The sequence below is a fragment of the Equus przewalskii genome, chromosome 15, assembly GCF_037783145.1.
Source record: "Equus przewalskii isolate Varuska chromosome 15, EquPr2, whole genome shotgun sequence".
NCBI classification, from domain to species: domain Eukaryota; kingdom Metazoa; phylum Chordata; class Mammalia; order Perissodactyla; family Equidae; genus Equus; species Equus przewalskii.
The window spans coordinates 71,832,811-71,860,277 of NC_091845.1; the positions used below are offsets into that span (position 1 = coordinate 71,832,811).

Consider the following 27,467-nt stretch of genomic DNA (forward strand, 5'->3'; position numbering starts at 1 on the left):
GTCCATGAGAGTTTGGGAATCATTGCCTCTAACATACTCATTCGCAAATTTATGCCCTTTCTAGATGAGGAAAATGTCTTAAAGTTGTTAAATCTACACGGGCTTTAGTAAAAAGATTGCATCAATAAAGCTAGATTATTTAGAATAAAAGTTAAAGAATTGCAAATACTTCAGAACAGTTACAATTCTTTCTACTTATCTTGCATTTCTTTTCCACTAAACTGATTCTCTTCTCAGGATTTAGTGGCACTTCTTCTCCTAATCTCCGATTCAGACTTTAACAATCTTCCCCTTGTGATTTTGAGGCATTAAGCTAGTTTGTCATCAAACACTGTTTAAGATGCTGTTACTTTTCCCTTCCCAGCAGCCATCATCCGTGGTTCGCGGTTAACTGTACCAGAGCTGTTGAGGGAGATGTAATCTGTCTCCCTCCGCTTAGGGTCCTTGCAGGCTCCCTTTTAGCTTCCACCACCTTCTCGTCAAGTGGTAAAGAAAAGCTATAAATAGTTAAATAGTAGTATCAACAGCCCCACTCCAGAGTTCTCCTCTTGTGTCTGTTTCGTCTTAATCACTAGTACATGGGCTAATTGGCTTCAAAGTCTTTCAAAGTTACAGCTTGTGTTGATGCTAATTTGGAAAACAATGATAAGATTTACATACCAAACACTTTTCTCCTGATTCCCTTAGCAACCATCCCCAAATTTGATACAAAATTATCAATCCATGTTGGCTAGAATGTAACGCTAAGGATACATTTGGGCAGACGCTAACGAGGGTAGTTGACATCCCAACTTCCGTTCCTGAGAGCTGAGGCTCTCACTGGGGTGAGGTTCTCAAGCAGGGCAGCCCGGCCACCTGCCTGCATGCCATGGACTCCATCTGCTTCCTGAATGCAGCCGAGAGAAACTTTGCTGTCCTTTCTCCAGGCTCAGTGCAGGCAGACAGACTGAAGGACTAGCAAAGAGCAATCCATGCTCACCTCCACCCTCAGAAGTTACCAGATCCAGGACACTTCATCTTCTCTTCTTCTCACTGTCCACTGACCCTTGAGGAATCCAGAATATTCTTAAAGGATATTCTTAAAGGTAGATGCATTCTGGATCCCTGACTTAGAGGGAAAAACTGCAGAGATGAGGGGTTATTTGCAAATATCCTGGTGACAACAAGTTACAGACACCTTCATGCAGGAAAGTGGATCCAGCCATCCAGGGTGGGTGGGGCAGAAGCAGACGCAGGTACACTGAGCAGAGGCATCCTGGCCAGGCCTGTCTGAGACATCAGTGTGGGCTGCCTGGTTGCCTTCTCCCCTGGAGGCACTGTGGGCATTGTGCTCTTTCAGTGCCAGGAGAGGAGGTGGATGGGAGAAACCTGACCCTTTAATGCCAGACACCCAGTGCAGCTGATGCATGGCTGGATCCTCTTGCCAGACTTGGCTGGCCTCCCTTTCTGTTCGAGGCAGCATTAAGAAGATTGATTTCTGTTAGCCAGCCATAATGGGAGGCTGGAATGGCTTCGAGGGAGACACTTGGCTTGTGGTCACGTTGTACCCGTGCCAGTTGCTTTGGGGGGAGAGCACTTGATGGAGAGCCAGGCAAGGCTTCTCTCTAGCTTCTTGCTTTTCTGTTTTCTCTTCTCTCCCTTCCCCTTCTCTCTTACCCTCCATTTTCTTCTCCCTCTCCATTCCCCATTATTTCTCCCATGGTCTGGCAATGCTCCGTGTGGAAAGGACTCAGAGCCACTCTTGGCTTTGGATGCAGGGGGCTCTCTCACCTGGATGCTCCTCGCTGTGTCCCTGCCAGTGGTGCACATTGGGGCTGGGCCTCTGCAGGACCTCAGTGGAGGGCTCCTTCCACTTCCCCATGACATTCCAAGATGGCCCTCAGTCTCAGTGCAAGCGTTTCCTTGTGGAGTCTGACTGCTCTCATGAGGGACCAGAGAGCTTTGTCATCTCAGGAGCTGAAGGGTCGTTGTCAGCAGCTCAGCTTAGCTGTGACTCAGTTTATGCTCCTTGTAGTCTTCTGGGGAATTTGACTTCCTGTAGATGGAGACAGCTCCCCAGGCTGCTGCTTCCAAGGCACTGTGGTCAGTGACCCTCTCCTGGGAAGGGTCTCCGGATTCCAAGGCATGGCGGCAGCTATGGACTCCTCTTCACATATGCCAGAGTCTACCAAGAGCCCCTTGGAGTGTGCTTGCCAGCCTCAGCCTCCCACCAGTGCCCATCTGCTCACAGAGACAGCAGGACATAGGGAGTCACACGCTGGCAGGCAGAGAGTGACTGCAGCCGCTTCCTCACTTTCCTTCCCCACCCCAGGCTGCAAGATCCTGCTTCTGTCTGCTGCCACTCAGGAGTGGGGCCAAGGCCTCAGAAGAGACAGCAGACCCAGCCATCACATACAGGTGGCCCATCTAGGGGCTCCCTTCCTGCAGGAGCCGTCCATCTTTCAGCAGGCAGAGCCCACTCTGCGTGGCATGGCTGGGAGGGAGGGACCTTCAGAGGCCACTCAAGCCACTCTTTTCGTCCAGGCAAAATGGCACCCACGGAGGCCAAGTCTATTTTGAGCATTAAGTCCCAGGCTGTTTTTAGTACATAGAGGTGGAGGAAAGTCAAGTGCACCCGGCCATGTTACCCCCGGTTCCAGCTGTATCCCTTCATGAACACTGTACTTAAAATCATAACTCAGAACAGAGTGGGCTCCACGTCAATGAGCCCTGCCCGTCTTTCCAACCTCATGTCCTACAGCTTCAGCTTTTTGCTTCTCACTTACTTAGGCTTCAGCCCCGCTGTTCTCTCTGCTCCTTCCTTTTTTCTTTTTTTGACATTTCTGTTTACTTCCCCTGATTAAACATTATGTCTTCACAGATGCCATCCCAAACCGCCCTGGGTGAGGTCGTGCCCCTCACCCTACCAACAGTCACCCTTTGTCATGCAGCATCTTACTGTCTATATGGTTCTTAGTTGGCATCATCTGAGATGATCTTACTTATTATATTTGCTTAGTTTTGGGGGGAGGGTCTGTCTCTTCCGTAATTTAACATCCACGAGAACACAGACTCTGTCTGGCTCGTTGTTGTTTCCCCAGCACCCAGCCTGGTGCCCAGCATGCAACAGGTGCTCAGAAGACACCTGCTGAATAAGTCACTGACTGATGGCATGTGCAGAGAGCCCTGCCTCGCTGCTGCGGAGGATTCCTGGGCATGGTGGGCACCGTCCTCTGCATACCAGAGGGAAGGAAACAGTCTCACTGGCGCATCCTGGGGCATGATTTCCTAACTGACACCTTCCCCCATGTGGCTGTGTTGGTGGCAGAATTGACCCCCATACACAGAGGTCAAGGAGAGACCAAAGAAAGAGGCAGGCCACTCCAGCCAGGTAGGTGCCAGGCTTAACAAGCAAGCAAGCTTACACACGAGGCTTGTCTTAGATGGGCGCAAGATGGGTAGATCTCCACACCCGCCCTCCAGAATCTTAAAGTTTATCTGGAGGACTTGACTGGGTTCAGTCATGTATACTGTCCAGATGGTCTCAACAACACTTTGCTCTCTCAAGGCTGTGTCCTTGAAAACGGCTCACACTGTGGGAACAGTGGGTGGAACATAGATTCCAAGGACAGGGGAGGGGGTGAGAGCCTCCATTGCCCAGGTCCAGCTCGTGGGTCAGCCAGCGGCCATGTCCTCTCGATGACCTCCTCCTTCAGGCTAAGGTCAACTTCCTGACCTTCACCTCTGGTTCTCTTCCACAGGCTTTCCGGGCGATGCAGGTATCTGCATTCCTGCTCCTTCCCTTGTGCTAAGTCACACAGCCAAGAAGTGACGCAAAATACAATTTACTCTCCAATTTAGCGCGCCAACTTAAAACTTAACTCTCAAGGTAATATAATGGTATGCTATGATACTAATGTAACAGAGGAAAATTGCTTATTAGTCCATAAGCACCTTCTAAGGAGAGTTAGTCTTGTAAAACGAAAGACCCTTTTGTTCCACTGAACCCCTTGAGGGGCTCTTGTCCACACAGGTAGCCTCGAACTGAGGCAACCAGTGAAGGATCCCCTGGCGTGGGGGGTATGCGGGCAGCTCAAGAACTTTGAAGAACAGGAACATGTAATTTTATATCTGAAGCTATTCATATTTCTGCAAAGTAAATATCTCCTCACCACCGCTGAATCCTTGGTGACGTCTACCTCACACACAAATGCCACGTGAGAGTGGTGAGTGTGCATGTGTGAGAACGGAAAGAGGGGCAAAGTCTGTTCGGGCCAGTTTGGTGCCTAGCAGAGATGTGGAGATTCCTACATGGAACTGATGAAACAGGAGCAGAAGTTTGGGGCTAGAATTGAAAACTCTTATGCCCTGCCCATGTTTCCTCAGCTCCAGCACTTGAGTCACAGTGGCCTGACTTCCAACTGCCAGAGCTGGAGCCCAAGGGCTTTCCGGGACCTTACAGGGCTGCCTGCCCATGGTCATGCAGGCTGGAAGTGCTGTGGGGTTGATGATCCCCACGCAGCCACCTGAACCAATGTCTGGTGAGAATTGGTGTGTAAATACCCCAGCTTCCTTGCCCCTTGAGTGGGCTAACTCTTAGGTGTGTGCTCTATACTGGCTTCCTAAGTTTCCCACAGGGTTAATCTCCACTCCCCCATGGTGGTGACTGGCTGGATAACACACTGTTATCGGCTGCTACTCCTTTGTTGTCTCGCTTCCCCAGTCGCCTTCCACGTTTCCTTCCCCTCCTTGCTTAGTGAGGTCCTAGAGGCAGAGCCAGAGACAGGGTCTTGTTCAAGTGACTTAGTGGTGGTGGTGGGTGCTCTCAGGGCAGAGGAGAGGGGGCTGTAGGATGGAGCAGGGGAAGGAGCTGAGCAAGCTGGTCTTGCCTTGAGATTGGCTTCAACCTGATCCATGGGGAACTCTGGAGCACAAACTGTATCACAGAATTGGTCACCCCTGGAGTCAAGGGGGCTGACCTTTTGAACCCCCATTTCAGTTAGAAATTTCCTGAGGATTGCCCTGAAGGGTGGCCGTGGGCAGGCGTATCCTCCAAACTAAGGCAGTACCTATTTGGCCAAAGGCAATCCTCTAGAAAAGGGGTCAGCCGTGAGATGTTAGCAGCCAGAACTACAGCTGGAGGATGGGGGCACTGGCCAGTAAAAGGGGGCATCCACCCTCCTTTCATATAGGCTTGCATTCTGATCTTTGTCTCACGGTCTGATTCTGGGGTATGGAATGAGGTAGATTTGTCTAGATCTCCAGGAGAAGGGAGATCTCAAATCTCTTGATAGTCTCTTCAAGTTCCCATTTGGTCCTGGAGGTTATTTTGGATAATTGGTGGAGTTATTCAGACAGTGACCCTTCTGTCTCCATCACTTATTCTGTGTGAAATGGTACCTCTTCTCCTGGAGTGACCCAGACTCTCTTTTTCAGCCTTCTCACTCTTCCTGTCCTTCAGGTGGGGATGTGGGGCTGTATGCCTGCCCAAATCCCTCTTCTTCTTTGCATCACATCTATGAAGTGCATACGAACAGCTGAAGGGGCCACAATGCACAGAACTACTGATGGGGCCAGTTGCTTTCTCAGCAAGCCACCTCCCCACGCATTGGTCTGTGGGCAGAGATATCTGTGGTGTTGTAGGGGTGGGTCTCTGATACATCTCCTCTGCTTGGTGTATGCCCCTCTGGGATGCTCTGCACATCAACCCGACTCTGTGGGGCCTTGACACCTGCCTAATCCTTGCCAACCCCTGGCCCCAGAGAGCCAGATTCTGTTTCCCATAGTTCTGGTCAGCAGCTGGTTAGAGCAGAAATATAATGCAAGCTATGTATTTTCTAGTAACACATTAAAACAGTAAAAGAAATAGGTGAAATTCATTTTAATAATATAATTTAACACAATATGTTAAGCTATCATTTCAACATGAAATTAATATAAAAATTATCAATGAGATAGTTTACATTTTTAATACTAAACCCTTGCAAGCTGGTTTTAAATTTCAGTATACTTTACACTGAAAGTACGTTTCAATTTGGATTAGCCACAAATCAGTTAGCCACATGCGGCTAAGGGTACCATATTGGAGAGCTCTATTCTAGAGTCTCTGGTAGCCAACCTGGCTTTGTTGAAATGGTCTGGCCATAGGATCTAGGTTGGACTAGGAGGCAAGTGAAGCCAGGAGTCCCTGATGTTCTTGGTGATACGGGCAGCTGGGTTGGCGTTGAGAGCTGAGGTTTGTGATGGAGCTAGAGGGTAGTGACGAGGAGTGGGTGAGGGGGAGGTGCTGGAACTTTGAGTGGTCCTGGTCCAAGAGGGGAATTTCCAGAGTTGGAGATCAGGGAAGTGGGGCAGTGTCCGATGCTGGTGGCTGTCAAGAGTGGGTGGAGATAGGGATCGCTTGCCTGAGGTGCTGGAGGAACTTTCAGGCCAGTGTTGTTAAGGTCTTGAAACCATCCATGATACTGGCAGAAAGAGGGGCAGAGGGACAAGCCATGACACTGATGCTGATGCTGTTTGGGGAACCAGACCACTTTATTCAGACAAGGCAAGATTAGAGCCAACTGTGCAGCTCTGTGGCTCATCTATTAATCGTTAGGAAAGCAAACTATTCTTAATTCAAATTTTTCAAAAAGAAGATTTCAAAAGGCAAGAAGTGACAAACACAGATTTAACCAGCATGCTTTCTAATGCATTGTTGAGTCCTTGGTGTAGGTGTTAAAAAAGGCACACATTTCACATTGACCTCCTTGAGAAGCACTTGTGGATTTACCATTAATAAATCCCTTCTGGTTCTCACTCTCCAATTAGTTGTGTGATCACATAACAGTATTTTGATCTAGACTGTATTTCTTGTTATAATGATTAGCATTTTATACCTTAGACTCTTTGTGAAGAACAAGATAAATTGCCTTCATTTCTTCTCCTTGATCAACCACACATAGCACTTCAAAGAGAGAATGATCAGATTTTGCACTCTCAAGTGCCTGTTAACTGACTTCTGGGCAGGATATATATGCACCTCATTTTTCAGACGGGTAAACCGAGGCTTTGAGCAATTACTGGGCTTGTGCAATTGACTCATTTTAAAAAAATTTTCAAAACCCAGTGAGTTTGCTTAGGAGAATACATGGAAATGGTTAGTGTTGTGGTTCCCAAGTTTCACTTTTGGTGAAATTCAATCCTTCAAATGATTGAATTTTTAAAGAAACGACTTTGCTTTTAATTCACTGCGGTATCCCAGATTCTCACCTATTGTATGCACTCGATAAATATTTTTGAATGAATGGACCAGTTGCATCATTTCTTCATTTAGTTTTATTTCGATGATCAAGTCTCTTTTACTGGTTTTAAAACATTTTTGAGCTTAATATTTTAAAACAATAGTTCTTCATACAAGCTTTTTTAAACAGCAAATTCTTTTTGGAGATAATTTGGAACAAATAGAAAATACACACACACCCTTAAAGGAAATATAATACTGGTTTTCTTTTGTTTGTTCTGCAACTTGCCTTTTCACAGAACACTGGGTCTTGAAGACCTACTTGCATTAAGCGCAAATGGTTCCATGTCACTCTTTCACTCTTGCATAATGTTTAGTAGTACGGCTGGATCATAGTTTAGTTAGTCATTTCCTTAATTAATGGCATCTAGGTTATTCTCAATTTCTTGCCATTTTGAAATTTGCTGCATCTCTGCACATTGCCTCCTTATGTGCCTCCATGGCTGTTTCTCTAGGTTAGTGCTGAGCAGTGAAACTACAGTTCATAGAAATGCCCAATTTAAGGTTTTTAAGATGCTGTCGAAATGCCCTACAGGATAAAACTGCAATTTATACTTTACTGTCCATCTGCCCACATTATTGCCTACATTTAATATTAACAGACATTTGTTTTTGCCAGGCTGTTGGGTGAAAAATCATATCTAGTTCATTTTTAGGAGGTAACTTTGTTATTGTAAGCATATGCATATGTACTCACATATAATGAATATACTGTATGTATATGTGTGTATATATGTAGCACATACAATTTAAATATTAATACCTACCCCTCAGCTGAATATGAATAATGCCTTAGGAGCGTCTTCCCAATTGTACAGCAGTAATTCATTCATTTTTTTCTCCTGTATGAATATACCATGATTTATTTTTTCTGTTCTACAATGATGGGCATTTGAGCTGTTTTCCTGTTTTTCCCTATTTTGAATTGTGCATCAATGAGCTTTCTTGTGTATGTCTCCTGGTGCGCTGTGCAGGAGCGTTGCTAAGGTATACCTAGCTGTGAATTGCTGAGTCTCAGGGTATAATGGAGACGGCTAGTTATCCATCCAAATTCATTCTCCCCGTCTTTGCAGATGGTGTCCAGCGAGACATCTTTCCCAACTTCCCTTTTAGTTGGATGTGGCTATGTGACTAAGTTCTCACCAGTGGAATCTAAGCAGCTTTCCATTCAGCTACTTTGGGATCAGAGCCTTAAGGCGGGGGGGGGGGGGGGGGGGGGCGGGACATGCTCTCTTCTCTCTTTCCACTACCCCAAATCCAAGGGTGGTTGTGGCCCAACTTCAACTTTGCCGAAAATGACAGTTCCTAGTTGATGGCAGAGCAATGACATGGAAAGAACTGAGTACCTGAATGACCGTGGGGATCAAAATTGTCCCTGATCAGGACAGTAAACTTCAGGACTGATATGTGAGAGAGAGAGAAACTTATTTACCTTTAAGCCATTTTATTATTAGTGTCTTTATTATGGCGGCCTGTGCTTACTCTAAAACATAAGGAAGCACATGTTAAACTCTGCTGAGTGATGCCGTACTCCTATCCAAAGTGTTTGAAGCAATCGACACTCCCACTAGGAGTGTATGAAAGCTCCTGACGCTCCATATCCTACCAACCCTAGCTACTGTCTGACTTTATTACTTTTGCCTATTGGTGGGTGAAAAGTATTATCTTGGTAGTGTTTTCACTTGCAAACGAGGTTGTACATCTTTTCAGATATTGTTAGGTCATTCCTATTTCCTTTTACCTGAAACGTCTATTTGAATCTTTGCCTTCTTTAATATTGGGTGCTTTTTTTTTTTATTGTGGTCAAATATATATAATATAAAATTTGCATTTTAACCATTTTAAGTGTAGGATTCAGTGGCATTAATTATATTTACAATGTTGTGCAACCATCACCACTATCTATTTCCAAAACCCTTTCATCACCCCAAATAGAAACCCTACCCATTAAGCAGTAACTTCCCATACTCGCTTCTGCAGCCCCTGGTAACCTCTAACCTACTTGCTGTCTCCATGAATTAGCCTATTCTAGATATTTCGTCTGAGGGGAATCATGCAGTATTTGTCCTGGTGGCATCCGGCTTAGAAATATGGAACACTACGAACTTGTGTGTCATGTTTGTGCAGGGGCCACAGTCATCTCTGTATCGTTCCAATTTTAGGACATATGCTGCCAAAGCAAACGCTTGAGCACTTTTAAAATGTTCGTTTATTTTTGGTTTGTAGAGGTTCTTTATATATTCTAGAAACTAATACTTTTTTAATTAAATGGCTGCAAATACTTTCTCCCAGTGCGTGGCTTACCTATGTTTATGGTGTCTTTTTGCACCAAAGTTTTTCATTTTATGTAGTCAAATATATCTATATTTTCCTTTGTAATTTGTGCTTTTTTTTTTGAAATCCTCTTCCACCCACCCCACTTCATTAATATCATTAAGATATTCTCTCATATTTTCTTCAAAAATATTTTAAAAGTTTTGCCTTTCATATTTGTTTTTAACCCACCTGGAATTGATTACATTTGGTGTGAGAGAGGAATTTAATTTTTTCAAATAGTGTCAGCAACATTTATTGAATTGTTTATCGTTCCCCCAGTCCTGTGTGATGATTCCCTTCACACGGATTTTCCACATACACATTGGTCCTAAATCCCCACTCAGTGCTATATTGTTTTAATTACGGTAGCTTTATAAGTATGGATAGTTGGTTAAGGTGAGGCCCTCCATTCTGTTTGTCTTCAAAATCGTCTTGGTTGTTCTTGCCTTTGCCTTTGAACTTTGGATCGAATTTTTCAAAAATATTGTAGATGCTTTTCTTGCATTTGTGTTAAATTTGTAGTTAAAATTGGGGAGAACTGCCACCAGTTTTCTCACCCGTGAACATGATGTATCTCCTCAGTTATTTAAATATTCTTTAACAAAATCTTATAATTTTTTCTATACAGGCCTTTTAAATCTTTCTTTAGGTTTGTTCCATGATACTTTAGAGTTTTTATTGCTATTAAAATGTCATATTATTAAAAAATATTCTTGTTTTTTGTTGATGTTTAGGAACGCAATATATTTTTATGTATTGACTTTGTAACCAGCAAACTTCCTCATCTCTCATGTTTGGTCTAATGATTTGTCTGTACAGTCTCTTGGGTTTTCTGTAGGGATAATCTTACTTTTTGTGAATTGATATGGTTTTCTTTCTTTTTTTTTCTCTCTTTATAGCTTTCATTCTTTCTTTTTTTTTGGTGAGGAAGATTGGCCCTGAACTAACATCTGTTGCCAATCTTCCTCTTTTTTTGATTGAGGAAGATTAGCCCTGAGCTAACATCTGTGCCAGTCTTCCTCTACTTTGTATGTGGGTCACTGCCACAGCATGGCTGATGAGTGGTGTTGGTCTGTGCCTGGGATCCGAATCCACAAACCTGGGCCGCTGAAGCAGAGTGTGCCAAACTTAACTACTACACCACTGGGCTGGCCCTGTAGCTTTCATTTCTTTTTCATGTCTTAGAGTGGTGGCTATGACCTGTAGTAAAATGTTGACTAGAAATAAGGAGAGTAGGCAGCCTTTCCTTTTCCCCAACTTTAAAGGGAATGCTTCTGATGTTTCACCATTAAATATCTTATTTCCTCTGGGGTTTTGGTAGATACCATGTCTCAAGATAAGCAATTTCCTTTCTATTTCTCTTATTAAATAGTTTTGAAATTGTGAAAAGTTCTGAATTTTTATCAAATGTTTTATCTGTGGCTATTGAGATGACTATATATGTTTTGTCCTTTAATCACTTGATGAAGCAAATAGATTTCTCTAAAATTAGACTTTCCTTCCAAGGCTGCGACAAGCCCAAATTGGTCACATTAAAAAAAAAGTATACAGTGCATTGCTGGATTCAGTTTGATAATATTTTATTATATATTTATGCATGTATTTGGTCCTTTATTTTCCTTTCTTGGACCATTCCTCCCAGGTTTTGGTATCAAGGTTATACTAGCTTCCTAACATAATTGGGAAATAGATTATTGAAGGTTTGGAGTAGAATTCACTGGCAAAACCATCTGGACTTAATGTTGTTTTCTTTTTGGTGGGTATATTTTTAATTACTGATTCAAGTTATTTCATGGTAATTGGTCTATTCAAATATTCTAATTTTTTGTAAATTAGATTTGATATGTGAATTTCTTTATTTCCTTTAAAGAAAAACTTCTATTTCATTCAAGTGGTTCATAGCGTTCTCAGAAGTTTTATTCTATACGTATGTCCCTCTTTCCACCCCAAATGCTTTATCTCATTATACATTCCTCGTAAACCAGCTCAACCTTGTCAGAAGTTTTTTCTGCTTTATTAGTGCCTTTTTTCAGGCAGTGAGCTTTGAGGTATGGGGTCTTGTTGATAATTTCTTTATTTTCCATTCCTGTAGTTTTATGTACTTATCTTCATATCATATTTCTTTCCCTTAAGTTAGTTTCAGTTCTATTGCTGTTTTTTTAGCTCCTTGAATTAGTTGTTTAACTTAGACTCTTTCCTCTATCCTGATACACTTTCTAATATTCCAATGTAAGATATAAAATTTCCTTTAAATACCACTTTAGCTGCATGTTAAAGTTGTGAGAGGTCAAAATTTTAAGTGTCATTCAATTTGAAATATTTTTCATCTCCAAATTCTGATTTTTTATTTAAAGGTTATTATAGTCTCATTCAAAGTTTCTTTTGTTATTGATTTCTAATTGAATTGTTTGGAGTCAGATAATGTGATTTGTACAGCAAATTATTTGTCTTTGTTGAGATTTATTTTGTGGCCTGGTCAGCTGTCAGCTTTTGTAATAGTTCTACGTGCACTTGAGAATAATGTGCAATCACTAGTGACCAGATGGGATTCTATGTACATCTATTAAATTAACTTGGGTGGTTATGTTGTTCCAATCTTACACTCATTTATCAATTTTAATCTGCTTGATCAATAAATAGACTCTATAGATAATGTATGTTAAAATCTCTCTCTATAATGATAGATTTGTTAATTTCTCCTTGAACTTCTGCCCCTTTTTTTATTTATAGAATTTGGGGACATGGCTTAGGTGCATAGAAATTCAAAATTCATATGTCTTCCTAAAAATATTATTTCTTTTATTATTGTATAGTGCTTCTTTTATTACTAATAATGCTTTTTCCTTAATTTTTTGGGAGGTGTTAATCTACCTATACCAGATATTTAAAATTAATGTTTTCCTGGTATATTTTTTCTTATCCATTTACTTTGAACATATGTGAATCTTTATGTTTTAAGTGTCTTTCTTCCAACGGTATATCACTGGATTTTCTTCTTAACCAATCTGAAGTTTATTTTTTTAAATGATGAATTTATTTCATTTATATTTATTGTGATTGCTATATTTGGATTTATTTTCATCATCTTATTTTGTGCTTTATGTATGCTATGCTTTTCTTTCCTTATTTTTCTCTCATTTCCTGCTTTCCATTGTCTTGATGAAGTTTCATTGTTGCCCCTTGTCCCGCTGCTTCCCTGGAAGTGGTTACCCTTAACATTTTAAAGCATGGCTGACTTGCCAACATCTAAAATTACTCAATATCTCTGCCTGCCTCCCGAAGAGTACCTGGGTTTTAGAAAAGTTTTAGATTTTAACTCCCATTCTAGATGCTAGTCTTATTCATTATTTTAGTGTTATCTCGCTTTTATAAACACCAAAGATTTATCCACATATTTACCAGTTCCTTTACTTGTTATTTCTTATTTCATCTTACTTTGCTCTTCCAAGTTCATTTCCCTTAATCCTGGACTATTTCCTGTAGTAGATCTCAGAGACAGTAGCTTGGCGGTAACCTCCCTCAGTCTTGCTAGAAAATGTCTTCATTTCGCTCTCAGAGTTGAATAAAAATTTAGCTGGATATAGGATTTTAGGCTATACTAAATTTTAAACCTAAAAATATTTTCTTTCTGCACTTAACATTTTGCTGCTGAGAAGACTAATTGTCATCTCTGTCTGATTGCTTTTAAGAGTTTTCTCCTGTCTTTGGTATCCTGAAGTTTCATTACAATTTGTCTAGTCATGCACACTTTTCATTTATTTCGCTCAGGACTTCCTACATCTGTGCTCCTGAATCTGAATGATTGACTTCTTTCATCAGTTCTGAAACTTATCTGCCATTTTCTCTTAATATTGCTTATCCCCCCATCCTTTTATTATTTCCTTTTAAGTATTTTAAAAATGATAGTCTTCTGTTTACTTCACTCATATTTCTCAACCTCTTTCAATGGTTTACCTCTCTTTACTTTTCTGTGTTGCATTATAGTTCATTTTCTCAGCTTTAACTTGAACTTTGGTAAACCTCTCTTCAAGTACATCTAATCTCTTACACCTATCCATTTAGTTTTTCATTTTAATGTCTTTTAAAAGTTTTTCCTATTCCATGTGATTCTCTCTCAAATCAATTGATTCTTTTATAGGATGTCTTATTATTTTAAATATTGATACTTAAACATCTTTCTCTGATAATTCTATGATAGAGGTCTAATCCTGTTTGTTTTGTCTGCTGAATTTTGCACATGATAGATTCATTCATGTGTTCTGTGATTTTGGATTGTGAGTTCATGTTTGGCAGGGTTTTGTCTATGGGAATCTCATGGAGGGTGTGTCCTTGCATTTCCTTGTACCTATGCATTTACAACTTAGTTCTTTTCAGTTGAGCTCTCGGCATGAGAGATCTGAGATCAAGTAGTATAAATATGAACTGCAGACCCATGTAAGTGAAGGCCCATCATAGGAATTCTGAGGGGAGGTTATTTTCTCTCACAACCTGAGCCCAGGCTGAGAGGTAAGCTTCCTTGTTCTCCTCTATGGCACTGTGTAAACTTGTCTCTTAGTCTATTCTTTGAATGAACGTGTTGCAATTTGAGGCCTCAGCTTCACGCTTTAGTCTCAGTTCCAACTTTCTGTCTTGCATTCATTCAAAACCTTGTTTTCAATTGATGTACATTAAAATTTGAGCCATTAGATTTCCCAGACCAGGGACTAATCCCCATCCACACCTCGATGTAAGCTCCCACATTTACCATTCTGGATTTTAGTAAATCTTTATTTCTAGACTCTTGGAGATACTTTTTATGGGCTCTGCAATATATTGAAAAGAAGCCGTTTTACATATGATCGAGTTTTTCTAGAAATGTTCTAGAAATGTTTAGCAAGAGTTTTGTGGGTAACCTATAATATCACCATGACTGAAAGTTATTCTTTTACTATTTAATTATTTTTCTCTTTGTTTTAGGTATGATACATAATGATACTATTTTTTAGCCAATCAAAGAGTCTTTTCAATCAAGATTCAATTCATTCATATTTGTTATTGGAAGTGATTTCTGTCATTTCTTATAAATTCTAATTTTTTAAACAATAACTTCCCTTCTGTTTAACTTTTTTTAAATTCTTTTTTTTAAACATAGGGGTTATATTTTATCTTCTTCAGTATTTTCAAAATGTATATCATACTGCTTTCAAGTATATTTGTGGAAACTTTTAACTTTTTAAAACCATTTTTAAACCAACTTTAACAATTTTAAACTAATTTCAGTATTTGTAAGATTCAAGCACAAAAACACAGCTTCTGAATCCCTCACCTGTGAACAAGGAATTTCACAAAGCTCTCCTTCCTTTCCTTACATTCTCCTTCTCTTTGGTCTTACTTAATATAATTTGAGCTTTAGCTTTTTTTTTTTTTGTAATTATAATTGTAAAAAGATGTATATTCTTCATTGAGACTACTTTTGACATTTTAATTCAATTTAAAAGCAGTTTGCAAACATTTAGACTTGTATTTTAATTGACTTTTTTTGCTTACCACCAAAGCTCATTTCTTTGTCAACTGGAATATATTGTTGCGTACTTTTATTCTAAACTCTTGCAAATTTTCTGAGACCTGAAAATGTCTGTTGCTTTCAGCCTGCTGGAAATATATTTTTGTTTGTCACAAATTTTCCCCTCATAAAACTCTATATCTCTGGCTTCATTCTCTTTTGGAATTTAGTGTTATGAAGTCAACAATATTTATTCCATTGTAGGTAATTTATTTTTCTATGTATCTGTTCATGCGTCCTTGGATCTTACATCTGTAAGATGTCTTTAAAATTTCCGTATGGTTCAAAAACATTGCCTGGATGTGACTGTCAGGTCTTTATTCAGCTAGTTGTATTCTTTTATAGCTTTGCCGTTACTCTCATGGCATTTGTACTGGTATCTCTTTTAGGAACTCTGAAGTCTTCTAGGAATGCTTTTGGGGACTCTTTCAGGTCCCCAGCCCCTTGCAAGCAACAGACACAATTTTATATAAGTTGGTTCTCCATTTTCTGTCTTCCATGTGTTTTGTATTTTCTCTTAATGTTTTGTCCTTTTCTGTCCATTTTGTATGTGTTCTTTGAAAGATTCTCCAGTTTATCTTCTGCATCATCCATTCAGTGTTCATCAGCAAAACATCTGCTCTTTACAGCCACACCAGCGAGGAGTTTGATTCTGACACTGCATTTTTGTTTCCTTAAAGCCCTTCTCTACCTCTTTCCCCTCCCTCCTCTCATTCTGTTGCCTTTTCTGCTTAACTGGTTTTCTCGTAAGCTTGTTCCCTTTTCATGGACTTTGTCTTCATGCATGCCAAAGGAACTTCCTGAAAATGTCTCTTGACTGTGCAGAGCATCATTTTCAGAGGGATGCTCCCCTCTGAGTCTTGGAGACACAGTCCCTGCGCTTCATTTTGCAGTGTTCTAATAGGCCCCTGGGCTGTCTTGACCCCTCTTTACTCCTCTCCGAGAAGGGGGAGACTCATTAGTTTTCGCTGTTTTTCACAAGGCAGGATAAGAGGACTGACCTTGGGCCCTCCACCCCTCTACTTGCTTGATGGTTGAATCACCTTTTTAGACCTACAGCTGGAGGGCCAGCCAATGTTCAATTGTCACTTGCCAACGGGCTTCATCTAGTGTATATCTACTCAGCTGAGGTGGCCTCTTTCTCTAACTACCATCCCGATTCTCTGGTGCTCTGACCTGATGTGTCACAGGAAGAACTATAGTCAGCAGGCCGCTCTACTCCCACAGTCATGCCTGTGCCTACTCCTTGACCATTGTTCACCTCCAGAACGCATTGGGTGTGTCTTCATCAGCTCATCCATTTGCCCAGTTGTCAGACTCATTTTCAGGCTCTTCCTGGGTATAAGAAGACCCTAGGGAAGGGAGGAGGATGACCAGGGGAAACTATTCTTTGGTTTGAAGTTTAAGCAACAATGGTGTTGGATATTTACTCCATTCTCTGGTTAGTAGAGATGCTGGGTGTCTGAGTCAGGTATTGACAGAAAGAGAATTACAGCATACATCCCTATCTATTTCCTTAAAGCAGCTTCTCTTTATAGAGGAGAACTTGGCATATGTCATAAATGTGCTTGATAGGTTTTTCTCCATCTAGCTTCATCTGCCTTATAAGTATTGTCAGTTGCTTCCACATCCTGGCAATTAGGTTGTCTGTCAGTGTTCATTCCCCTCGTTAGTGAGAGTCTTCATATTTGTCTGTATTTGCTGGGGTACTTTCCCGAGAAACAAGGAGAGGCTTGTTGGAAGCCTCTAGCCAGAGGCCATTTTGTACAGAAAGTCCTGCAATGCATTTCAGTGTCTGTCTTCCTAGGGAAACCATGAGATCCTTAAAGGGAGGGGCCAGATCACAGACACCACTGGGTCCCTAGCACCTTGTAGGCAACTTGCACAGAATTGCTGCTCAATAAATGTTGAAAGAACAAAAAAGGGAGAGGAAGCTTTTTGTTATTTGTCTATTATCCATTGTTAAAGTGTTTTAAATGACTCATAAAGGGTCTCTCTGCCTCTCCAAAAAGAATTGATGAAAATGTGTCTTGCAGCTTAAGAATCTAATTAAAGGCAGCCTGGGTCATGGAGTGTGTAACTAAACCTTTCATTTATGCAGTTAAGTAATATTTAAAAAGAAAACAATGGGATAAGGGAGCAACTTGATATCTTCGATTGTACAAGACGCCCATACGATCATCCTCAGGATGGTTACTATTTGTGTACACTCACCACTACTAAGCAGAAGGAAGAAAATAGGCTCACACGACAACAAAGGCATGCAGGGTGCAGGTGAGCAGGAACTTTCGAATAGGGTAGCTTCATAACATGTGGAATTATCCAGGGAACTTGGGCAATTGCTTTCACTAGAAATGCTTTTCAACCTTTTAGACACAAAACTGCTTAGCGGTGAGGGTGAGCTGGTTGGTTGCCCCAAAACCTTCCAGCCAGAAGGGCCTCTGAGCCCTGGCAAATGGGTCAAGTCACCCTTGGGTGCCTGAGAGCCCTCAGCTGCTGGCTTGGAGGCGAGCATTTGTCACTTTGAAGTAGTGATTTAGTGATATCAAATAGCTTGTGATTAATCAAGAAAACAAGTGAGCATTTGACATCAGAGAGAGAGAAAAAACTAGCCAAAGAGATGCTTTGGGGAAAATAGGCACCCAAGCTTGGAATCCCAGACCCATGGTGCTTTCAGGGATATTTACAAATCATAACCCAGTGCAAGAGAAAGATCAATCTGCGGCATAGCTAAATTAATATTTAACTTGCTCAGGAAAAGTCAATCCCCTGGGTTATTAGGGAAATTAACAAAAGCCTGAAACTCTTACCTGAGCCATCAGCATGTTCGGAAAGGCATCAGCAGGTTTTCCCTACTCCCTTCTGAGTTGTTCCCCACCCCCACCCCAATCCAACCCTCTCCTCTAATCCTTCTTACTTTCCCCCTACCTCCTCCTCTTCTGGCCACAGAACCCCTCCTTCTCACAAAACCTGATATACATGCCCAGCAAAAAGCAAAAAGCTTCCAGAGCAGAGGGGAGGTCTGAAGCCCCATCCCCTGACCTCTCCCACACTTCCCCACCTGGGTGCCCCCTGAGAAGTTCTCAGAGCACAGTTTTAAACTCCCAGATGGAGAAAGTGACTCCCCAGCCTCACCGTGCAGCAGAATCAACTGAGGCAGAGGCTGTAAAATGACATTTGTGGCTCTCCCTCATCCCCTCTGACTTAAAACCCTCAGGGGTGAGGCCCAGGGATCAGAAGAGATGGAGCTGGTGATTCTCGCATAATGTGCCTGGCACAGGTTGAACCTCGGCAGGGTCCTCCTTGGGATCCCTGTCCTTGAGGTCTCCCAGGCTCCTCTCAGGAGAGGTGTTCTGCCGTTGGAGAATGGTCAGTTCTGTCCTTAGCAAGACCTGGAGGAGCTGCTCAGTACTCACACAAAGATGTGTAGCACGAGATCGTGTAAGAGGAACCAGCTGAGCAACAGTAAGGCTTCCTGGGAGACAGGAATTTTGGGTAGAAATACAAAGCAGGAAATTAATTTCATTTCATTTGTGCATGAAAATGTCCAGTGCGTGCTTCTATGCAGAAGGTGCTCAATAAACGGAAGCCATCCCCCTCATGTCTAACTACCCACCATCACCCTTTAGCTATTGCCTTGCTTGATTCTCTAGTCCTTCTCACCACCTGACATACTTTGCCTCTTTTTTGTCATCCTTCACCACTACACTGTGAGCTCCCTCTGAGAAGGGCCTGTGTCTACTGAGTGCCCAAAGCCTAGAGCAGGGCTTTCCTGGCTCAGAGCAGGCATTCGATAAATCTTTGTTGAATATGTCGGTGAGTGCATGACTAGCCAGGTGCAAGGAAAGGAGAGCCCGGGTGTGGGGGTGGGCATAGTGAGGGGATCAAGCTGGCTGAGCAGCCCAAGCCCAGAGGGGGGCTGGCGGAGTCGGGGCTGAGAAGGCAGGTTCCAGAGCTTGCAGAGAAATCTGGATGCCATGCCACAGTGGTTGGTCTTTCTTCAGCAGACAGTGAGGAGCCACCAGCTTTCTGTGCTGGGAAGAGATAAGATCAAGCTTGGCTTGAGAAGATGAGTTTGGCAGCAGAGTGCAGAAAGATTAAAGGGGGAAGGGATGGAAGCTGAGTGACCATTCAGTGATGCTCCTGTTGTTCAGAGGAAGGCAGCATGGGCTGGAACTGGGACAGACTCACTGGACTGGGACAAGGGCCTTGGGAGGAGGATGTGGCACAGGGGAACTTTGCCAGACCTGCATCTTAAGAGACTGTGATGTAGTGAAGGAAAGAGGTGTCTGAGACCCATCCATTATCCATCCATCCATCCATCCATCCATCATCCCTCCATCAGGGGAGGCCTGGAGGCAGAAGAGCAAGTGAAGCTGCCAAGGAATTGTCCGTGAACCAGGGGAACAGAGGTTCCAAGGACGGAGCTTGGGGGGAAGCCTCTTTTGAGAATTGAAGAGGGAAGAGTAAGAAGTGGTAAGTCACATGGTAGGAGAGCGGCGACCGTGGACAATGAGGCCAGAGCTCCAGGAGAATGGCTGGTCACTGATGTCAGAGGTGCTGAGGGTCCAGGACAGGAGTGGGTAACTGCAAGTGGGGCATTCCCAGGGTGATGGCTTCAGAGATGTCAGGACACGGTTGGTGGTGTGTGGCAGGGCGGAAAGGCAAATGGCATGGTGGTGAGGAGGATGATGAGGGAGTGGAGGCAGATGGGATCTTCTCTTCAGGTGCTGAGGCAGGGTGGGGTGGAGGGTAGGGGACAGGGAGGCAGCCTGAGGCAGTGGAGGAAGCAAGGTGGTGTCAGGGTGGGGAGAAAGTCTTGCTGTGATTGAGGGGGAGCAGTCCCAGCAAAGGGGAGACTAAACACACAGGGTGGGAAACTAACTTAGCAAAGCCTGAAAATGAGGAGGGAGAGCAGGAGAGGAGTCATCCCACCTGCCCACTGTTAACTCATTAACAACTCCGGGAAAGGCTTGGTGGGGAAGGGGCAGCTGCCTCCTCCATTGGGGGTCGGGGGGGATGTAACAGGTCCTCCTTGACCCCGTAGGACCAGACTATCACCAGGTCGGGGGTGGGGGTGATGGGGTTAGGACACTTCTCCAACATAACATTACAGCCTCAAGGCAGGTCCTTGATATAGAACACTCTGGGTAACTCCACAGACAGGAAAGGAAGCGGAGCTGTGGGAGCTGGGCCTGGGAGACTCGATGTGACCTCCTAAGCCCAGCCCCTTGTTGCTGCGGGTGCAAGTCCTTCCAACCCACGCCCAAGGCCTCGCCCGTGGTGACAGCGCCCTCCTCTGTGCGTCTCACCTTGCAGAGAACCCTCTGCTGCCCTAATGCATTCTCTGCTTTCATAGCTGGCTGTGTGACCCGTGGTCTCTCCTCCCTGACCCATCCTCTGGGGGCAGCGCCCTCTGTGGATGCTCACAGAACGCATTCGGAAGTGAAAACTAAAGCAGCCAGAGACCTCTGGAGGAGAGCTGCAGGGAGTTGGAGAGAAGGCATATCCAGCGCTCCGCACACACTGGAGCAGCAGCCCAGGTTCTCTGAACCTTATTCATTCAACAGATTTATGCCATCCCCTTCTACGGGCCACGGACCATTCTAGGCACTGGGATTCTGTAGCGAGCAAAACAGACACGAATCTCAAGAATAGAAACCCATTCTAATAAGGGGAGACCCACAATGAAGAAAATTGTTCAGTAAAAACCACACGGTGTCAGACGGTGAAGCGCTATAGATAGGAGGGATAGGGTGTGCCATGGGGTTGCACCAAACTGGGTAGTCAGGGTAAGTCTCGCTGAGAAGATGAAAGAAGACAAATTTGATTATTTGAAGCTCATCCAGTCCCGGGTGGGCTCTAAGGGTTAGGCGCGCCTAGGTCCGGGGCCTGGGGAGCTGGGGCCAGCCGCTGTGGTTCTCCGACAGAACCACGAGGGGGAGCCCGGACCCCTCCTAGCGCCTTCCGAGCCCTCCCGCACAGCCTTGCAAGCAAAAGTTTTTCTTAAACTAACAATGCCAGTGTAAGGAGGTGCTCGCGCCTGATTGGACGGGAGAATTTTGCAGGTTTGATTCCTTGATTGGACAGGAGGTGTTAGGGGTGGGGAGAGAGCTGATGGTGGGGGATCCCGCTCCCTCCCGCGTCAGTCTGGCCGGCTCTGTCCTCTCGTAGGCTCCGCTGTAGCTCGCAATGTGACACCAGGACGCACACGCACTCGCGCGCTCTCCTCAGCTCGCGCTGCCTCGCCCTCTCTCTCTCACACACACACACACACGCACGCACACACCCACCTCTCCCATAAACACACACACACACATGCACACCCACACCCACGCGCGTCCGCACCGCCCCACGCGCGCACACTCCCGCCCACGCCCACGCCGCGCTCCGGGGAGTCCGGTCCCAGCGAGAGCGCGAAAGGATACGGAGAAGCCACCGGCGGGGAGCGCAGCGGCGCCCCGGGACGCGGCGCCCTCCCCGCGCGGCCGCCTCGGCTCGGGCTCGGCCTGGGGGCCGCCGGCCGGCGATGGCCCTGGATTGCCTGCTGCTGCTCCTCCTGGCATCCGCAGTCGCCGCGATGGAAGGTAACGTACCCTCGGCGGAGCAAGTTGGCGGCAGCGGCTGTATCCCCGCGGCTTGTCTGGTTGCTTCGCGTCGCCCACACCCCGAGACCCGAGGGCAAGGCTGTTCAGGAGCCTCGGCTACGACCAAGCGTGGGACTGGGGCGGCACCCCCCGGCGCGCCCCCGGCTGGCTCTCGGCGCCCGCAGCTGGCTCACGGAGTCCCCTGGCTCCCGCGCCCGGGTGCTCCCTGGCAGCCTGGTTTCCCGCAGCCTGGGCTCGGAGAACGCGGAGCCCGCTGCATTGCAGTGCAGGCTCCTTCGGTCCGGGCGGAGCTGGGCTTTGGGGAAGAAGGGGCGCCTCGGGCCATCCGACCCCTGGAGTGTGGGCGCCTGTCCGCTCCCTTCCTATCCCGGGCACGGATGCGCTTAGGCGGCCGCGCGCCACCTCTCCTTTTTCTCAGCTTGGGGTCCGCAGGCTCCGGGACTCTGGACTCGGCAGGCTAGCATTGCGCGCGGGGACCGGAGGAGCTCTGCCCCGCTACCCAGCAAGTGGCCGCCGAAGGAGAGAGGCTGAATTCTTTGGCCGTACCTTAGGGGACAGTCTGGTGGTCCGGGAGCCTGCGGGGCTGCATCTTTCCCGGGTCCGTTGGGGCGAGGTAGACACCATTGTCGCCTCTTGAGCCTGGGAACAGGGTGGGGTGGGTGGTCGGTCCTGTCGAAACTCGCTCGGCATCCCCTCCACCTCGGGAAGGGAAACTCGGCGGTCTGGAGCCGAGGGGCAGCGACACTCTCTCTGCTACTTCAGCCTTGGCTGTGCTTTGGCTGTGACCAGGAAAGCGCGCTCCGCGGGCTCCGAGCCTGGCGCAGCGGGGAGCCCGGGCGCGCAGCGGCGCCCGCGAATCCCTGTGGGAAATCCCTGCCCCGCTCCCCGCCTCCCTCCCGCGTCCCCCGCCCCCACTGCTCGCAGTCGAGCGGCGGCCGCAGCCCCCTCCCGAGAACACAGCTCGGCCCCTGAGCGGAGTGGAAGTTGGCGGGATGGAAGCAACTCTTGGGGTGTGATGCGCCGCCACAGCCCCGCTCGCAGCCCCGCTTCCTGGTGTCCGCGCGGGGGTGACACTCGGCTGGGGGACTCCGCGCCGAAGGGACGCAGCTCCTGGCGCCCGCGCCGCGTTCCAACCTGGGAGCTCGCTCCGCTGGGCTGGCCGGTTCCTCGCCGAACTGTTACCGGTCGCCCAGTGGGAACCTCCCTCTTCCCCTCCCCGCAAAGCACCGTGGTTCAGCGCCCCGGACCCTTCCGGAAAAGCTGCCCGTCTCGAAGCGAAGCTTGGGCATTCGGGGCCCTGAGGCAGGGCTACGATGCCCTCGCCTTGTAGCGAAGACTACCGTATCCCGCGTTCGTTCTGGTGGCGGCGCGGGGGTGCGGCGATTGATGCCTAGAAAGCTCTCGCTTGCTATTCCGAAGGCGGCTTTTTGTCTGCCCCCCTCCTCCCGCTGCCCTTTCTGGCTGCTGGTCTTTGTGCCCAGGGCTTGCCTTTTAGAATGTGCAGGGACGGGAGCGGTGTGGACCGCGGTCAATCCCCCGGGGCAGGAATGCTTGGGGTTGGCTTATTGAGAGGCAAGTGCGGGAGCAGTTGAAATAGAAAGGACAAGAAAGGCGATGTGCGCTTCCAAACCCGTCAGGACAACGTAGGGGAGCGAGCATTTGCAACAGAGGTAGGAGACCGGACTTTCTAGCGCTGCAGGGGGGCCGGGGGGGTGGGGGACGCATCCTGCCTGAGACTCTTCGCGCCCCCGTAGAGGGTCAGGGGCTGGGTCTCTGAGAGCGGATAGACGCCCGCTTTGGAAGCTGGTCTTGGCATTGAGTCTCCATCGATGAAGGAGGGCATATGCGTGCCAGAGACATGAGCAAATGCGTGGGAAGACACCAGGCGTCTGGATGCGCGCGTGTCCTGCCTAGACCCCTCTGCTTTGCTAGCCAGAGCTCCCTCTCTGCTCGGCGGGCGGGAGCTGCCTGAGGGAGGGTGCCGTTGTACTGGCGACCAGCCCTCATATGGAACCCTGTCACCCGGTGTCTGGAGTGGCCCGCGCTGTGGGGGCTGTGGCCCTTCTCTCCGCGCAGCCCCGGAAACTTTGCCAGTAGCCTGACAACAGGGAGCCTGACTCTCTGAGCTGAGAATCTCTCCAGCGAGGGTTAAAGGAAATGCCACATTCAGCAGAATATTACAGCAGCCCCATCGTATCGTCCCTGTTCAGTGCACAGGCATAGTACACACCATTCACTCCTTCCTCTCTTCCAATGAACACAGGCAGGTTCATGTTATACTTTCCACACATGGAGCCGCCTTCCCGCCTGCCTGGCTGGGCTGGAGCCAGCGTCTTTCAGTTTGTGATGAGTGAGGAATAATTATCAGAAAAGTGGATCAATGAGCTGCCTAGTCAGACAGCACATCCCTCCCGAACTCTGGGTGGCCAGGGGGCCCTCTTCTTGCTGGTGTGGCCACTTAGGTGTCTGTCTGCCTTCTTTCCCCTCAGGGGTCTCTGGTGGAATTTCAGTGGGGCCTTGTCACCCGGGGCAAGCAGCTCCAAGACCAGGCAGGTCCTCAGCCCAGGCCAGGGCAGGGACCAAGGACAGTGGCAGCCATGGTCCAGGTGGGGAGACATGGCGAAAGGCAGGCAGGGCCCTATGAGATCCTCTGCCTGCCAGAAGGAGGGAGGGCAGGGCTGGTTGGCCTGGGGTGTAGAAACCCACACTGAAGGAGGGCGCCCCTGCCCTCCTCTTCCTCTACTTCCCCATTTCCAGCTGGTGGGTGGCTCTGCCTGGACAAAGAAATGGCATCGCAGGGAAAAGGCTCTCTGGGGCTTTGTAAGTCTTTGTGGAGGGGAGCAGGGCAGACTGGGAGGTAGGGCTGCTGATGTCCTCCAGCCCTCTGGACACAGGATCAGGCCTCCTTCTTCAGTGTCTGGACAAACTGGACAATATTCAGGCTGATGTTCTTTCACTCGAGGGCTTGTTGAGAATATGCTGCTGGCGTCTACAGAAGGAGGGAATGCCGTCGCCTGCATTCTCTGAGCTGCCCTTGGGCCTGTGCCCTTCCGGACGGGGTCTGGGGACCTGGGCTTCTCTCAAGGTGCTTCTTCAGCAGCAGGACATGTTGGGCGGGCAGCAGACACCCCTCCCTCAGGGTGGGGTGTCCCTGGATTAAGCATGATAGCCCTTTGGGAAGCAGCAATCCAGAATCACTGACCGTTCATAGCTTCCTCCCAGCTCCACATCCGGCGTCCACAGAATGACCATACACCTGCAGGTGGCCTTGGTGTTTGGACACTGGCTGACCAGAGCATTCCCAGGAGATCTGCTCTTTGGTGTGGTCTGGAGCGAAGTCCTGGGCTTGGCGCCCTTGAACATGGATGGTTTGATTTGGTGGTAGATTTCTCAGGGTTTGACAAAGAGTGGGTTCTTAGTCAGAATTGCTGATGCATGAAAACGTGCCTGAGTTCCTGTACTCCTTGATGGCCTACCCCTCCTTGAAATGCAGGGGCACTGAATTCCATTGTACACAGTTAAACCTCCATTACAGGTTCATGGTGAAAATTCCCCAACCTCAGCCTGTGTGTCTGCAACAGGCCACCAGGCCAGGCAGTGATTGGCTGCGTCTGCATTTTCTGTTAGTATTTGTCTGCTGCGTGTGCATCTGTTTCGGGTGTCCATGAGTGTGCATGAGCCTACAAGCAGTAGCAGGCGCTAAAGATTTAAAAAAATGTCTAGGAGAGAAAAGTAAATTTGAGAAAATTCTATCCATTAGCTGACTTTGTTTTCTGTGCATCGTGAAAAGGTCGCTGTTATTCAGGGTTTGTGGAGGGAACCCTGCAGGCCAGTGAGTGGAATGCCGGTGAGGTAGGGCAACACAGCTCTGGGCAATTGCTTGAGAAGAGTCTTGGCAATGTAAACAATTGCAGAGGTCCAGCCCCAGCCCCAGCTTGAAGCTTCTGGGTTGGCAGAGCAGGGCAGCCAGCAGCTGGAGATGCCCAGGAGCATGGCGGAGGGCCTGTCAGGCCACTTAGGATCCTGCCCAGCCCTCCAGCCTTTGGTTGACCTGTGCAGACCGAGACCCAGATCTCAGAGCCCATCAACAAGGATGGGTCCTAATCACCAAGATGGGCTTTGGGAAAAGCCCATGAGGCAGAGGCATGATTTGGCACCTTTTTAAATTCTAGCCATCAGGAAATCATCTTTGATAAAGCAAATTGGACCAAAGAAGAAGAGTGGTGCCAGGGGATGCAGGACAGCACCATGACCCCTTCCTCTGGATCTAGTGTGTAGACCCTCCACTTTACCGGAAATTACCAATTATCTAGCTGGTTGACTGGAATTGCCTGTACTTGGGTCAGTGGAAGGCGTTGCAGGGTCACGAATGGGGCTGACCATGAGGATGGGGCTGGGACCACCAGGGGGTGGAGCAGGAAGTCAGAGTACTCCATTTGGCTTTTTCGTCTCCCAACTCTGTCGCTTGGGCAAATTACCCAGTTCTCCTGGCCACATTGTCTTTCTCTGTACAGTGGGTCATTCTGCTCACCTGTTCCAACCTTAGAAGTTGGACAAGTAACACACAGTATGAAGTTATATCTGTACTAGTTTAAAAATAAAGATGCTGTTAAAGTCAAAGATACATTCATATTATTTAACTTAAAAAAATTGTCCACAGGGGCTGGCCCGGTGGTGCAGCAGTTAAGTTCGCACATTCTGCTTGTCGGCGGCCCGGGGTTTGCTGGTTTGGATCCTGGGTGCAGACATGGCATCTCTTGGCAAAAGCCATGCTGTGGTAGGCGTCCCACGTGTAAAGTAGAGGAAGATGGGCATGGATGTTAGCTCAGGGCCAGTCCTCCTCAGCAAAAAGAGGAGGATTGGCAATAGTTAGCTCAAGGCTAATCTTCCTCAAAAAAAAAAAAATCTTCTACAGCTAATCCCTATGATTTCTTAGTATCACTAAGATTTAGGAAAAGAGTGTTTTTCCAGCATGGGAAGAGGATGGAAGCAATTTCAAAAGGCAAAAGAGGGGAGTATCATCTCAGGCAGTGGTTTTCAGGCTCCAGGGAGCCTCCACGGACCTGGGCAGTTTGCTGCAGACTCCTAGGCTCTAACCCCAATGTTCTGCACATCTGAGTGGACCCTGCAAATCTGCATTCTGGCCTCCCAGAAAATCTGACATAGGTGTTCCCTGGAAAGACTGCCCAGAGGAATAGTTCTAGACGAGACTGCAGTCAGAAATTCTGGGCCGGTTGGGCCCCACTTTGCGCTTACAGAGTCCCAATGGCCTGGGCATCTGACCCCAGTGTCTGATGCAGGAAACCTGACACCAGTGTATTTGGGAGCTACCAATGGTAGCTAGCACATAACACCAGGTGCTGGTCTAGGTGCTTTACATAAATTAATTCACTCAGTCCTTAAAACAACCCTGTCAGGTAGGTATTATCATTATTATTAATACTCCTCTCCCATTTATCAGATGAGAAGACTGAGAACCAGAGTAGTTAAGTAATTTGAAAAGGTCGTAGAGCTAGTAAGTGGCCTGCATTTGAACCCGGGCATTCAGGTTGTGGAGTCCATCTTCTTCACCACTGCCTCTTACTACACCACTTTTGTAGGCTTTGCACGAAGAAAGGTTCTGACCAGCCAGAATTCACAGGTGGGAAGAATTCTGGTGCTGACTCAGCCACTGGCCACTGAGTACTTCACTGAGTACTGGGGACTCCAGGTTTCCATGGTCATGGGAGTGGAGATGAAC

The 27,467-nt window shown here is 46.7% G+C and overlaps 1 protein-coding gene, 1 long non-coding RNA gene and 1 pseudogene across 2 annotated transcripts in view; 1 reads left to right on the top strand and 2 right to left on the bottom strand.

Moving 5' to 3' along the window:
• The window catches only part of LOC139076206 (uncharacterized), a 32,211-nt gene extending 9,673 nt beyond the window's left edge, over positions 1-22,538 (bottom strand). Inside the window, exon 1 of the long non-coding RNA XR_011527580.1 lies at positions 22,274-22,538. This is a non-coding gene — a long non-coding RNA (uncharacterized lncRNA). The remainder of the gene's footprint in view (positions 1-22,273) is intronic.
• On the bottom strand, positions 9,346-9,443 carry LOC139076284 (U6 spliceosomal RNA; annotated as a pseudogene).
• EPHB1 (EPH receptor B1) overlaps positions 21,243-27,467 on the top strand; it is a 417,501-nt gene continuing 411,276 nt past the window's right edge. Inside the window, exon 1 of the mRNA XM_008512898.2 lies at positions 21,243-21,706. Coding sequence (XP_008511120.1) covers positions 21,649-21,706 — 58 coding nt within the window. The 5' untranslated portion in view covers positions 21,243-21,648. The remainder of the gene's footprint in view (positions 21,707-27,467) is intronic.